At 41.5% G+C, this 14,615-nt stretch overlaps 1 protein-coding gene and 2 long non-coding RNA genes across 4 annotated transcripts; 2 read left to right on the forward strand and 1 right to left on the reverse strand.

Moving 5' to 3' along the window:
- Nucleotides 1-3,546: 3,546 nt before the first annotated feature.
- Nucleotides 3,547-5,212, forward strand: LOC121681371. Its single transcript, XR_006022092.1, has 2 exons — nucleotides 3,547-4,314; nucleotides 4,653-5,212. It is a non-coding gene; the product is annotated as an uncharacterized LOC121681371 (long non-coding RNA).
- On the reverse strand, nucleotides 5,212-7,911 carry LOC121681365. 2 transcript variants are annotated; one of them, XM_042061073.1, is made up of 5 exons: nucleotides 6,712-7,911; nucleotides 6,150-6,343; nucleotides 5,909-6,056; nucleotides 5,627-5,831; nucleotides 5,212-5,518 (listed from the first exon to the last, which is right to left on the reverse strand). In XM_042061073.1, exons 1-4 carry the CDS (start codon nucleotides 6,814-6,816, stop codon nucleotides 5,661-5,663), a joined length of 618 nt encoding a protein of 205 aa, XP_041917007.1. In that variant the 5' UTR covers nucleotides 6,817-7,911; the 3' UTR covers nucleotides 5,212-5,518; nucleotides 5,627-5,660. The 2 variants fall into 2 exon arrangements, with proteins under 2 accessions (XP_041917007.1, XP_041917008.1); XM_042061074.1 differs by lacking the exon at nucleotides 5,627-5,831.
- A 2,594-nt stretch (nucleotides 7,912-10,505) lies between these two features.
- On the forward strand, nucleotides 10,506-14,359 carry LOC121681370. The gene is made up of 3 exons (XR_006022091.1): nucleotides 10,506-11,504; nucleotides 12,893-12,990; nucleotides 13,076-14,359. It is a non-coding gene; the product is annotated as an uncharacterized LOC121681370 (long non-coding RNA).
- The last annotated feature ends 256 nt before the right edge of the window (nucleotides 14,360-14,615 follow it).

Consider the following 14,615-nt stretch of genomic DNA (forward strand, 5'->3'; position numbering starts at 1 on the left):
ATAAAAGAAAAAGGGAGGAGGAAGAATTTAGAAAGAAATTGCCTAAATTAACCAACTTCTTCCAGTCGAAGAATTATTCCACGGAAGAAAGTAATTTGGATAGCTCTTGCACTACATAGCCTATTCTTCTACTGATGATGATGATGATTATGATGTTGATCTAAGTGAAACAGTCGTGAGATCACTGTCACTGCCGAAGTCCGCACTGGTGCTGTTGGTGCTGCTACGGACACAATTTCAGTAGCAGAAGCTTTGGTTGCAAACGAAACCAGTACGTGAGTAGCACTAACACGATACACTACAGTTATCAGTGACGACCCTGCGTTATGGACAGACACCGTAAGAGATGCAGAGCGAGTTGAAATCGTTAAAAAAAAGGCCCTGTGCAAATTAAGAACTTTGAATTCCCCAAAAATGCAGATAAACCACCCAGAAGATTCACGGTTGAACATTATTACATGACAATGAAAAATGAAGAAAAAATAAACAGAAAATGGCTAGTTTATTCGGTCAGTGCAGACGCTGTTTTGGATGTCGGCTTTTTGGAAGATCGAACACCTCACTTAGTTCGCACGCACACACTCACTCTCACTCTCTCCCTCTCCCTCTCTTCTTCACATAGCTTTCATAGACTCTCATACCTACATAGTATATTCACACACAGAGACCCCAAACCCCTAGCCTTTTCTCTCTCTCTCTCTCCCGCTCTCACTCACACACACACACACCATTCATAATTGTAATACTTTCAAAGGTTTTTACTAATGTTTTTTGATTGTCATCTATGGCAATTTTCTATCTATCTATTCAATCTATTTTGCCTTGGGCCTCAAAGTGTCCAGGTCCGCCCCTGAATATAATGTACATGTAAGCTCTTTTGCAAGAACCATTTTCACGGTCGCCACAAAATCCAGGATACATGGGTGTCTACCAAGTATGAAATTGTGGAGTGTCTTGATGGAATTGGCACACACTATAAGATCAGGCTGTATGGGGAAGAGGGCCCCCTTTAGACGTTCCACTCATAATACTGCCAGACAGCATTCAAACCCCTTCCACCTCCCACAGTCTGTTTCACATGAGTTCTCTGCCAGTGTAGCAGAAGTAAATATTCTCCCCGTCCCCTTCAGGCCTTGGCAGTAGATAGGTATGCTACCAGGACAGTGAACTTTAAAGCCAGGTGTGTATGTGGAAAGGCTGACCTGCAGCGCTGGCGCACATGCCCACCTGGGTGGTGATCATATACGTAGCTTCCTCTCTGGGAGAACAATGCCGGTCATTTGACATTTTTGGCGCATGGGTGTTTGTGGTTGTTGTTGTTTTTTTTTTTTTTTTTGGGGGGGGGGGGGGGGGGGGGGGATTAGCATCCTGGGCCATGGTGCGCACTATGGAATACAACCCTAGCGGCGCCCCTGTATGGGTCTGTGTGTATTATATGTGTATATGCCATTTTGTAATCTAGTATACCATCTAAATATTCTTGCAAGTCATCCTTTTTTTTCTTAGCCTGTCTGTGCTGCCTTTTGCCGTCAGAGAATAGTCTGGAAACCCTATTTGCAAGATGAATCATTTTGACAGACAGACCAATCAGCATATAGTGGGGGTACCTAAGTGCGATGACAAAGTGAAGTATTGGCGGCAGTGATGGATTAACCAATACAGACTGTAGCAACAATAGCAAACATGAAAGAATTTAAGATGGATTAACATAAATGCAAACAACGAGACCCATCCAACATCAAATTATTCAATTTCTTTTGCAAAGGTTGCGGGACATATCTTTCAAAACAAAACTGAAATTATTCTAGCTGTGATGAGGAAACAAATGTCAATTATAAGGAGGGACACAAGTCTGTCAATAGGTAATCAAATTCATGACATCCTTCAAAGAGAAGGTCTTAGTGAGTGTACAACAACAGGTGATATGATTGGTGAAACATCCAATGGTAAGATAAAATAATGTGAAGCATTCGCTATATCTAACAATAATGATGCACGTTAGACCTATGTTAACCGTTGCTGTAGCTGCTATGTCTATAGTCTCAAATAGAGGCCTGGTCTTTTTAAGTTTCGGGTTGTATTTAATCTTCTAAAACTTGTCAGATCCTCTGTTTAAGTCAGTATGCACTGCTAACTTCAATGCATTGTTTCTGTAGGTGAACAGCAACAACGTGTACATCACGGACCACCGAAACGTGGCGTTATTTCCAGGCACCAACGGGTGGTTTAGCACACTAGAATTGGCACCCAGTGGCCATTATGAAGTAAATGGAGAGGCTGCAACCCCCTCGTTGGCGCCTGGAAATAACGATGGGCCTGGACCTTCTGGGCGATTTGCTTTTAGTACATCGACCCCAGCAGCAAATCCTGCAAGTAAAATTTTTTCTAGGTGAGTTTTAATTGTCTTACGTCAACTGCCATTTTAGCAGGACGCTATAGAAAGATACAGCAATTACTAATGATATATATATTTATATGTAAATATATAGTAGTAGTATCATTTTTCTTTTTGTATCAATATGTCTACTCTAGATCACTACAGACTGCAGCTGACCTGAGGGATGGAAAACCCATCCCGAAGGAAACCTTCATGGTGCGGTTCAGAGAAGCGGAGGCAAGTGTTCCTGGCATAGCAGCAAAAGCTGCGGAAGCACTAGCATATGATGAGCCTGTTGTTTTAACAGATGCCCAGGGAAATCAGCTTCTTGACACGAGTGGAACTACAGGTACCCTATTTACTTTTTGACTTTGTGTAATTCTAGGTTAATTGCATACACTTTTTGGGGCAGTCGTGGCCTACTGGTTAGCACTTCGGACTTGTGACCGGAGGGTTGCCGGTTCGAACCCGACCAGTAGGCACGGCTGAAGTGCCCTTGACCAAGGCACCTAACCCCTCACTGCTCCCCGAGCGCTGCTGTTGTTGCAGGCAGCTTGCTGCGCTGGGATTAGTGTGTGCTTCACCTCACTGTGTGCTGAGTGTGTTTCACTAATTCACGGATTGGGATAAATGCAGAGACCAAATTTCCCTCACGTGATCAAAAGAGTATATATACTTATACTTGTATATTATTAACCTTTGCCATTGACTGATCAAGCACTTGTGGCACACTTCGCTTCCAATATCACATTACATTGTTTTCAATACACAGGCATGCAGACTCTTCACCTTTCGCTGTTTTGAGTCCAAAAGCGTAGACATCTTGAGGTGTCGGTAGGGATGGGCATGATTAATCGACAATCGATCATTGATCATTTTAACAGCGGCTTTTAACCAGTTTCCCCTCAAAGGTAGACTATTGACAAACTTTACACCTCCGATAATTTATCGTAGCCTATCTTGAGTTTGGTGTGATTTAAACTTTATCCAGTTGTAGACATGATGCTAGAATATGATAATTTTTTTAAAAGGGAGCTACGAGTAGGTGTGCTGCACACCTAGGCATTACAGTTTATTTCATTCAGTTAAACAAAGTGATGTATTTTGGCCCATGCCAAAAAAGAAGAAAATAGGGGGCACTTTTATTTTTATCATACATATGATTCATACTCTGTGGAAGCTATGCACTGTTGAAAACAGTGTCACTCGCGCTTGTTGCGCATCCCTTCTCACCTTGTTCACCCCTGACCAGTTTGCATGCCTGAATACCCCACACACCAGTGTAATCAATCATCTAAAGTGGAATGTGCTGCATGATGTCAAATGTTAGGAATCCATGCACTATTAATGCTATTCTACATTCAAAGGGTCAGTGTATTGGAAGCAGAACTCGAGGAGGGTGTTTGTGTTAAAGGAGTCTGTGTTCCATTTGCTAAAAGAGCAGAGGGAAGCAAAAAGGAAGAGAGCAAGGTACCACACAACCAGGATCAGAAAAGTAGCGAAGTGTAGCTTTTGTTACCCCCACTAGTTACACTTGGTAACTAGAGGGGGTAATAAGGTCTGTTTGAACCTGCCGCTAATATTACATATTATGTAAAGAACAGAATATAACAAAGGAACAGAAAATAACAAGTTGCCATTACAACACAGTTAACTCTCCACCAGAAGTAAATGAGCGTACAGGAAGAGCCTTTCATACACGCAAGATGTGATTTAACCAGTTCTGTTTTGTCTTAATAGCCATGGAGATGGAGGGGGCGGTCTAGAAGAAATATCCAGGAAAATTGAAGATGTGCTGTCTGTAGCACAGGAACTTGGTGGAGTTGCTGCCTCTTTAAGGAGCCTGGTACAACTCAGCAATGCAACAACATGCCTTGTGATCTCATCACAGCAAGCTGAGGAGATAAAGGCGTTGTTTGCCTGTTTAGTCTGCAAAGGTACCTTTGATTAGTAGGGCATGCCACTCATTGTCCTTAGGAAACTGCAGTCAGGTGCTATAGTGTCAAAATGTTCTCCATGTAGTCTTACCATGTTTTGGTATAATTATTGATTCAATGGACACTATTTTTTATTATTGCTATTTTACTTCATTTTCATTAGGCTATTGGAATTGACATTGTTGTTTATCATTGCAATTATCCTAAATGTAGTCTGACCAAGATTTTAAATGGTCCCCTGTTAAATTTAAGTATTGTTTTGTATTTTATGTCACTTTGGACAAAAACGCCTGCCAAATCCCATAATCATAACATGCATATTGTACCTTTCCCCACAGGGCCAATGAATGAACCTGTGCTGTCTTCATGCTGCTCTAGTCTGGTAGGGTGCAGATTGTGTGTGGAGTGGTGGGGCCTAACCTCAGACATTTGTCTGAAATGCAGAGCTTCAAACGTCACCCTACAGCGAGTCAATGGGTTAGCAGAGCTGGTAACCATTTTTCAGCACATATTACTTTAACCATGTGTGAATACGTTGGATAGTGGCTGGCAGCTGTAGGTTTAATTTTTTAGTTATGTATTTTTGAAGTTAACAAGCTGCTTAAAAATGTAATGGAATTGTTAAATGTGTAGATTGTTATTGAAGTCTTGCACTTGATGTTCAACGTTTAATCTGTTATGGAACACCATACACAACACTTTAAAAAAATGTTTCAAACTGCGAAAGAGTTAACAGAAATTGTGAGAAAAAGAACAATTTTATTAGAATGTATGGAGTATTAGAATACATGGAATATGAAGAATCTTGCACTGCATCTTGTATGTTACAGAAAATACATTAAACAGAAAATGTAAAGAATTGTACTATTTGTATAACAATAAACAACTTTTGAAGTTGTTTAAATGTGTCTCTTTGTAATGTCAACAAGGCACCTTAATGCCTCTTGGTATGGTGAATAATTGTGATGCACGGCACTCTCATAAAGCACAGCCATGTCGGGGAAGAGAGTGCAAAACTCTCTTTCTGCCCTCAACTTTGCCTCTGCTGTAGGGAACGGGTCTTGTCCAAAACAAGATGCTCTGGACAGTGAGGCACCAAGCACACAATCATACATGGTGGCTGCCTCTGATCCTGGTGGCAAGAGGTTCTCTGGAATTCTTACTTTGCAACCACTTGCAGCAAGTCTGTTTGGTACTCCCTTCCCTAACAGAACAGTATGAAAAATGAATAATGACCTTGCACATTGATTTACAGTTGCAGTAAATTGCACAAATGTATTGATAGTTACTGAAGACTAATGCATTTGGCTACCTGGAATTGAATGAGCATTCCATGCTGCCACTGCTCATGCAACACCTATGTGGCTCACTTGACAAAGCAGTTCTGATGAACAGTATTTAACAGTGTTGTCCTCCATACTAAGTAAATCCTGGTCCAACAACTGCACCATGGCAGCCTTCAATGGGTAGTTCACCCTGTCATTTATCTCGGGCCACATTCTCTCAACAGTATGGTTCTAAAAAAAAGATAAAACTGCTTTATGTCAATCACAGCGTCATTGTTTACTGTAGTTTCAGTAGGGTATTTGCTTACCTCTGTGGACTTAGTCTGCAGATAGGGCCGCCTTTCCTGATTATGCGGATAGGCTTTAAGGTTTTCTTGCATGAATAACGTTAGGTAGAATTCTCTTCCATGATCTACTCTAACCTGATCCCACAGGCCATATTTCATGACTGCAGACCTTTATGATTAAATAAAAATGAAATCAACATATTTCAGCATACACACATATATTAAAGACATTTAGGCTGAATGCAGCAATAGTAAGGAATACCTGTATACATCTTCATATATCTTCACATTGTTCTTAACAGGCATTGTTGCATAGCCAACTATCTTGCTGCTAAATCCATCGATGGCAAGTACATGGGTAGCTCCAAACATAACTAGCTTTTCATTTTGATCCATGTGGATCTTGTGACCCATGTATTCTGCCGTGTAGGGTGTTGGGTTTAGATTTCTTGCACCCTGGTGTGGTTATGTAAAAAAAAAAAAAAGGATTTATTGACAACAGTAGGCCTAAACCGGTATCACTGAATTAAACATGTATCAAGCTGGTTGATTGGGAAGGCCCATTCAAGTGAATGGAGCATTCTTCAGCATTTATGAAGAGTTGTGTAATAATAAAGGTTGATACGCCTGTCTCTGATGTCTACTGTAAATCCTGTCCTGTTACCGGGGTCTTTTATTTAGGCTGCACAAAGCACAGGTCTTTATTTGGGGGAGGCTTAGGCTATATTTGAGGCAGGCCTTATTTCTTATTAGGCTTCTGTTGTAGAATTTTATTCTTAAAAGGCTACTCATATGTGGCATGTGACAACTCGTGGTCTACTTACATCGCATCTTGCCTGGTGGTAGCGTGGGTTGAAGTCCCTAAGAATACTTCCCACTCGTTTTTCCCCCGCCTTTACACCCTTGGAGGCCAGATAGCCCGTAAGCATTTTTCTGCCATATGTTGGACCAACCTAACAAATCATCAAAGTAAAATGAGTGATTGCATAGGTATGGTAGGCTACGTGACCAGTAGCCCATATAAAACATTCCCTATAGCCTACCTCGCAGACTGCTTTTGCCACCTCAGTTTCCAGGTGGTCCCGAGTTAGTGGATGCCTAATTAATCCACGCTGGGTGCAAAATCGTCAGACGCTCCTCTCAGAGTAACCTCTTTGTGATCCAAAGTTATTTGTTAAAGAGTTTGCGATCTCTTCATAAGACATGTCCTTTTTAACCATCTCCTCTATATCACTCGCAACACTTTCCAAGGCCGCCATATTTAACAGGTATTTTCATCTAGTTAAGACTAACATAAGCTATATCATTGAATAATGAATAATGATTGTCGAAATTTAAGACTAATTTCGTTATTTGTATTTTGATGTTTTGAAACCGATTAGGAAAACGGAAAACGACTTGATTTTCGTTTTTCGATTTTGTATTTTAAAACGGAAATCAAATAATCCTTCGTTTTTTGTTTTGTAATTTTCATTTCCGAAACGGAAATCGATTGGCCAGAAGATCCACTGACCAAGCACGATCTAAGACCAAATCTGTGCGTAAGAACATTTTATAAATGAGGCCCCTGGAGACGTGTCCTTATTGTGGAATTGTGATGGTGTTCTTATTTTTAACTCCTAACCAATTGTCTGTGGCTGACTCGCTGTGTAATCAATGAACTGCCAGCTGAGGTGTGGTTTAAGAATGTGCTTCTCGCTGGGATCTGGTTTGGACAGGGTAAACCGGATATGTCCACAGAGAACAGGGACTTCCGGTGAGGGCTGAGAGAGGGAGAGAGAGAGAGAGAGAGAGGGGTTGAAACTAAACTGAAATTAAACTGAATGTACAAAAAATGTAAAACATTTCTGTGAACTAAAATAAAAAAAATCATAAATGTATGCGTATAGTAGCTATGGATTTATCATCTGAGGAGGTCTGGGGACCATGTCTAAAATTCAAGACCATGTGTGTCATGTGTTTTGGGTGTGTGTGCACTTGAGAGAGGGTGAAAGAGGGGGGCCATGTATGGAACTTTATGTTTTTATGGTTATTAAACTGAATGTATAAAAAAAAAAAAAATAAGGTTCAGGGGCATGTGTGTCTAACATCATGGCTCTAGGGAGAGGGAGAGAGAGAGAGAGGAGGGGTTTGTATGACTGTATGCTTTAAGTTTTAGTGTTATTAACTTGAATAAAAGAATTAAGGATGTGATGATGTGAAGAGCCTAAAAGGTGTCTTTACTATGTCTGTGCACTAAAATAAAAAATGAATCATAAATTTAAAGGGGAACTTGGCAACTATTTCAACGTAATAAACCCGTTTAGAAATCATTTGGATGGTTAAATGACCTGTTCCGGTAAAAATAGTGACTTTCCCCACTGCGCCTAGCGTCCCCAGGCGGAAAACCAACCTTGCAACATTGAGACTTACCGTCCCGGAAAGAGAAGTGAGAAACAAGAAACTGGTTTTAAATCGTGTTTCTTACCTTGTAACATCGTAACCAAACTTATGCTAACCGTTCGCTAGCTTGTAAACAAATCCATGTGCTTTATCGTTACCTTTTTCCACAGTTTGAAATAGCATAATGCACAATTTCTCCAGCAGAGGGGGAAATCCTGCCAAGTTTCCCTTTAAGGTTCAGGGGTAAGCATCAGTGGTGGAATGTAACGAAGTACAAATTTATAGTGCATACTTTTGACTTTTACTTCATTTACAGCAATTATCTGTACTTTTACTCAGCTACATTTCTACAACACCATCGTTCCTTTTTACGATACATTTTATGATCAGTTTTTTTTCTCTCTGACAAACACGTTTGTTTTACCAGGGGGCGGGGTTGCTACCAAAGATTCTGGAGCGCTACGTGCATTCTTAGAAACATAAGCTTCTAGTCTAGACCAGGCAAAGTGTGAGCTTGTAGCCATCTGCATTCGGTAGGGTATATTCACCCCAGACCCATGGCTACACTGTACATGCAACTGTGTTCTGTGCCTTTCTCTGTCTGTTATCTGCAGCGTTAGGGCCTCCTCTCCGATGAGATTGCTATCCGCGGATCAGCGAAGTTACATGGCTATGCCCATGCTTCTGTCACACGTCTGATCATTTGCGGCACAAATGAATGGTAGACTATTAATGAACCGGTGGTTTCATTTTCCAGATTAGGAAATATTCCTTAATTGGGGGGTAGTAATGTGAGCGCTCATTCAATGTCTATGCGTCTGTGCAAGTGAAACTGAACCTAATCATAAAGATACCTTTCTCAGCAACTTTTCTGTTCAATCAGCATAATTGGCATTACGATCCACCCGACGTTTCCCTTGTCTACCCCGTTAAACTTCAGGCTCTCGTGTTTTGCTGAATGATATTACTCAGCAGATCAACCAGAATTACAGTCTCTAGAATTGTAGGTCAGAATGTAAACTGGGCCACAGATGGTAAGCACAATTGGATTAGCTTAAAACTATCTAGTCGAGTATAACCTAAAACTAACTTAATTAAAATGCCACAGCCCATACTGATTTTTCGTTTTAGAATATAGATATTAAGAGAATAAATCATTATGCAAATACTTTTACTTTTAATACTTAAAGTACATTTAAAAGCAGGTACTTTTTACTTTTACTTAAGTAGGGTTGTCATTGTGGTACTTTTACTTTTACTAAAGTAAATATTTCTCTGTGTATTTGTACTTTTACTTAAGTACTGGGTTTCAGTACTTCCTCCACCACTGGTAAGCATGTCTAACATCATGGCTCCAGGGCCCTGAAGGAGTAGGTTGTGTGTGTGTGTGTGTGTGTGTGTGTGTGTGTGCGCGCTTGAGAGAGGAAGAGAGAGGGTGAAAGAGGGGGGCCATGTATGGAACTTTGTTTTTAGGGTTATTAAACTGAATGTATAAATTTAAAAAAAAAATCATAAATGTAATGTTCAGGGGCATGCATGTCTAACATCGTGGTCCAACACGGTCCCCAGACCTCCTCAGACCTCCTTTTTTATTTTAGTTCACATTTTTTGTACATTTAATTTCAGTTTAGTTTCAAACCACTCTCTCTCTTTCTCTCTCTCTCTCACACTCACACACACACACACACGCCCTCACACACACACACCGCTCTGGCCAAAAAAAACCTGACCTTTGACCCTCCCCTCCCCCCTGCACTCTTCCAATCGAGTCCTCCTCTGCTGTCTGCTATATTTTTATTCTTTTCAATGTCTTGATGAAAATCTTGATGAATTTGAATTTAAAACTCTCTTGATGCAATCCTTAACTCTCTGGTTGCCAAGCTTTTTTCACTCTTTTGACCAGCCTCATGGCTTCTAGCACCCATTTTTGATTTTTGATAATTGTCTAGACATAACACTCCCATGATCACCTCATGGCAAACACCACGCATCCCAAGCACGAGACACACACACACACACCCCCAAACACATGACTCATACAAAAGCACCCCCGCCAAATTCAAAAAGCTCCCATACTCAATGGATGCCTATACTGATGCCTATAGTGTTTTCTCTTAGCGGCCCCGCTTTGCCGCTCGCTACTAGGACATGCATTTTTCAGGAGTTTTCAGACTAGCCATACTTATTCTCTGTCTTTACCCATACTTTTACAACTTTTTTATTCACAGACCACCGCTCATAATTGCCCACGCATGACAAACACATGACAACCCATGATCACCTCAACACTAATTCAATAAAACGACGGTCACAAGACAAACACCGTCTATCCCCATCACATGACAAACACACATGTGACAAGGAATAGGAAACAAAAGCCTGTCAAAACACAATTGATGACTAGTTACATATCCGGATGTCCCACCTACCACACAGGAGGTCCCGCCCTCATCGGAAGTCCCGCCTTAATCAACCGGAAGTCCTGCCCGCCTGTCACTTTTTAATTTAATTGACAGATGAAGAAGGATATTACTAAATTCTCTGTCCACATTTCTGCATCAATTTGTCCAGGATATAAAAGATACAAACACACATGGTGCTATCAAGTATTCACAAACTGGTCTTACTCAGGTTTCCAGGGTTTTTCCAATAGCTTGTATGTGTGATGCAGTGGCAAAGTGTTGACTTCAAGTGATTCACCAATTTAATGGTGTGTATAGATGTGGATACTGTCTGAATGAGGGAATGGTTGTGGCCAAAGGACACGGCTACACAAGGGAGCTGACATTAGGAGTCACATGCATATTGTTGAATCTGGGGCAAAAGCCATTGAGAAGGGTGTCGACCATGTCCTTGGGGTCAAGTCTCTGTCACCCCTAATCTTGCTCTATAGTTCTGTTTTTGGTTTTGATATGATAAAAAGTTTGGATTACATGCATTGTGTGCTCCTTGGTGTCACAGAGCATTTTTTTGGATCTTTGGCTAGTAAATAACATGGCAACCCCTGTGTAGCGGGTTGAAATAGTGCACCTGTGCCTTTAAGGCCGTTCATTAGTAAATCGGTGGATACAGCTGGCTGGTTTCTTTATAAGTTGACTTGCACCATGGGTCAGGTATGCAGCAGAAGTGAGGCTGGTTTGTTTGGCTCTCAGCGCGTTGTTGGGAAGGCTGTTCCGGTCTGTGTGGTAATCTTCCGGTTGGCAGCCGGTTTTGGGATTCTCTCGCATATTGGAAGGTAAGCTAATGCTCTGGTGTCAGATGCTGTTGTAGGCTACTATTTTGTGTCAGTGACTATTACATCTCCTTTTCCCTCGGTAGGCTCAATATTGATTGCTCGATGTGGCGTCTAGTTGTGTTGTGGACAGGGACGGATTAAACAAATATGGGCCCTTGTGCACAATATCAAAAAAGACCCCCTGACCGCGACGCCCGCGGGCGCGTTTGCGCATGCGCGTGCAAGTGACGTGCGCGTGCAGCCAGCGCTACTCTCTTTGCTGTCGCTGTGCAGGCTGGTGCACAATTTCACACAATGAAAATGTAGTACATTATGTCATATATGATAACTCAGGCCCACACAGAAATGAATTCCAGCAGCTGTTTTTATTATTAGGCTGTAATGTCCCTTTGCTGTCCAAACAGTCTACAGCAAAATTTTTCACTAAACGGACCGGACACTTCGAAACGGACCGGAAAATTTTGAAATTCTGGCTGTTAAATATACCCTTTTAACGCAGTTTGGAAGGGGCATACAAACTTTAACAGAGCAAGCAGGGCCTGTTTTCTGTCTGACTCAGGTGACGTGAACATTGGCTACCTGTATGATAAGGTTTTCACTTCACTGCTGCTTGACACTACCTTGCATGGAGACATATTTCACGTTAACAGTGGAGATGTTAGAAAAACTAAAGCGTTTGGTAAATGGAGATGCAGATCATCTCCCTAATTAATTTTTTTGCGCAACAGCCCACATTATGCGCTCACTCCAGCGAGACGAGTGAAATAAGTGTAGGCCTATCTGTCATCGGCATTTGCTACGATATAAGCTACTGTTAGGCCTACAACAAGTCGCGATTTATTAGACTATCCAATCGCTATGCTGTTTTCACGAACATTGCAGGAATCCACTTCATTCACCTACCCACGAGTGGGTCAGTTTCACTTTCGCAAACACACATACATACATTGAATGAGCACTCATAGCCTACCACTTCCAACTAATGTTATGCCTCTATATTTTATGAATTAAGAAGTATTTATTGATCAGGAAAACATTTAGTTTATTTTTCTTTCGGTCCACGGTTCCATAACACCATTCAGTTGTGCCGCAAATTAACAGACAGAAGCACTGGGCATAATCTAGCCTAAATTCAAGGCAATTTTTTTTTTAAATCCGAGGGCCCCCATTGGCTGAGGGCCCCTGTGCACGTGCACACTTGGCACAAGCCATGATCCGTCCCTGGTTGTGGACTGTTTGCGTTTAAGGGCTTGCCTTTGTCCCCCTGAGTTGTGTCCTGATCATCGTGACCGCAGGTATTTTATCCACGATGTCGTATATATTCTTCACATTACGTAGCCATGTCAATTGTAAAAGCTGTTAACGTTCACTCAATTCCACGCACATAGACCCTCCAGTGGGCTGACGAGTGTCTACCTCGCATTGTTTGTGGCTGTCTCCTCCAAACACTTTGAAGCTACAGCGTGCCGTCTAACCCTCCACTGTGGTATGTAGCTATCTAGCCAATGAGCGCTATTCTTCGCTTACTATCAATATGGTGAGTAATTAATTGATTCCGTGTGCTTCAGCAGGTTGCATGGTGTTATCGCCAGGGTCGCCATCCTTTGCTTGCTGCTGTTTTGCCTCTGTTTGTCTTTGCTCATTTGATTTACATGTCTTGTCCTTATCATTGTATTTTGTGATTTATTTGGTTAAGTGTAGAAGTCCTTTATTTTCATGTTCTTTTGGCTTTATGTTATTTCGTTTGCATGATTTTGGGAAGCTTTAAGTAGGCACATATGCAGGCATAGTTAGGCCTGCCCGCTGTGTAATTCTACAGCTTAGTCTAGGCCCCCTATTGCTGCTGGGCTTCTCAAAGCAGTTGTGTCTGTCTATCTATTTGAATTTGTCATTTGGATGGCCATCCACTCCCTTATTGTGTGTTTGTCTTGTATGTCTTTGATTTAGTTCCTGTTTGTATTCATTGGGGTAACGGGACAATTCAGTCAGCTCTAAGGGTCAGCCTGTGTCATCCGGGCCTAGTGTGATTACTGTTGTTGTCTGTATTTTTCGTTGTCTGTTGTGGTTTGTTTTGCAGGAGTAGGGGGTGCTACAGGGGAGGCTGGTCACCTGGTGTTGGTGGGAGTCTAGCTTGTAGTGCATGTGTGGCTTCACTGTGTGTGTTTCCAGTACTGTTCACCTGTGTGGGTTGCGGTGGTTGCTGTCTCCTATATCCACGTGTGATCCTGACAGCCTGCCTCCCTCTGGTAAGCCCCTTCCTCCTTTTCAACTAATTGTCTTGTCTTATGTTTTGTTTCCTTCCCACTCTGTGGCACAAAGTTGTACATTTTTAATAATAAATTAATATTTTCTTAGTCTGTGTTACAGCTTTCCTTCCGGTCTAGGTTTCTCTTAATTTGTTCCCCATCCTCTGTGCTTAAATAAAAATCTTTCATTTTGTGGAACTCTGTCTCCGTCTCATGCCTGAACCTGTGAGCCTGTTGAGTCTTTTGATTAACAGAAACCTGTTCCCTGGTTTGATACTAGGGTGGCGTAGTCAGCGACTAAATTAAACTTCTTGCCAGTTCTTGGTAACGCCACACCTGGTATATTGGGACAGGTAAAAGCAAAATTAATTAACAATTACTATCCCCCACACCACCTTCTGATAACCCCAGAGTGCCATGCTCTGTGCATGTTGCACACAAGTGGAAAGCTGCTGAATGCCGTAGCTGGCTGCTTATTTTACGATTTAACCGTATTACACATGATCTTGCCCACAAAATATTTCAAACATTGGTCGTTAATAGTAAATTCAATGTCCCTCTTTCTAAAAGTATTTAAAATAGATATACCCAGTGTTTCCAATTACATTAACAAATTCGTTCACTAAGTCCATGAATTGTATAGAATGTGCCATATATCATACAATGTCCATCAGTTAAACCACCTTCATTTTTCTGTGAAGTTACATGGGCCCTTGTGGTCAAATTCAGTTTCTTTATTTGAAGGGCACAACCAAAAGCTTATATATCTGTGCCATGGAGCACAATCTATACTGAATCAAATAGCATTTTGTTTCCACCTACTGCAGTCTTTGCCAGGTCTATTGGAAAAAAAGTATAGACAACA

Source organism: Alosa sapidissima, chromosome 14, assembly GCF_018492685.1.
Source record: "Alosa sapidissima isolate fAloSap1 chromosome 14, fAloSap1.pri, whole genome shotgun sequence".
In the NCBI taxonomy this organism is placed as follows: domain Eukaryota; kingdom Metazoa; phylum Chordata; class Actinopteri; order Clupeiformes; family Clupeidae; genus Alosa; species Alosa sapidissima.

Coding starts and splice junctions, on each gene's coding strand:
- LOC121681365 (XM_042061073.1), bottom strand. CDS start 6,816: ATGCTTACGGGCTATCTGGCCTCCAAGGGTGTAAAGGCGGGGGAAAAA. Junction 6,344..6,711: donor ACCACCAGGCAAGATGCGAT/GTAAGTAGACCA, acceptor TAACCACACCAG/GGTGCAAGAAATCTAAACCC. Junction 5,832..5,908: donor TGCAGACTAAGTCCACAGAG/GTAAGCAAATAC, acceptor TCTTTTTTTTAG/AACCATACTGTTGAGAGAAT.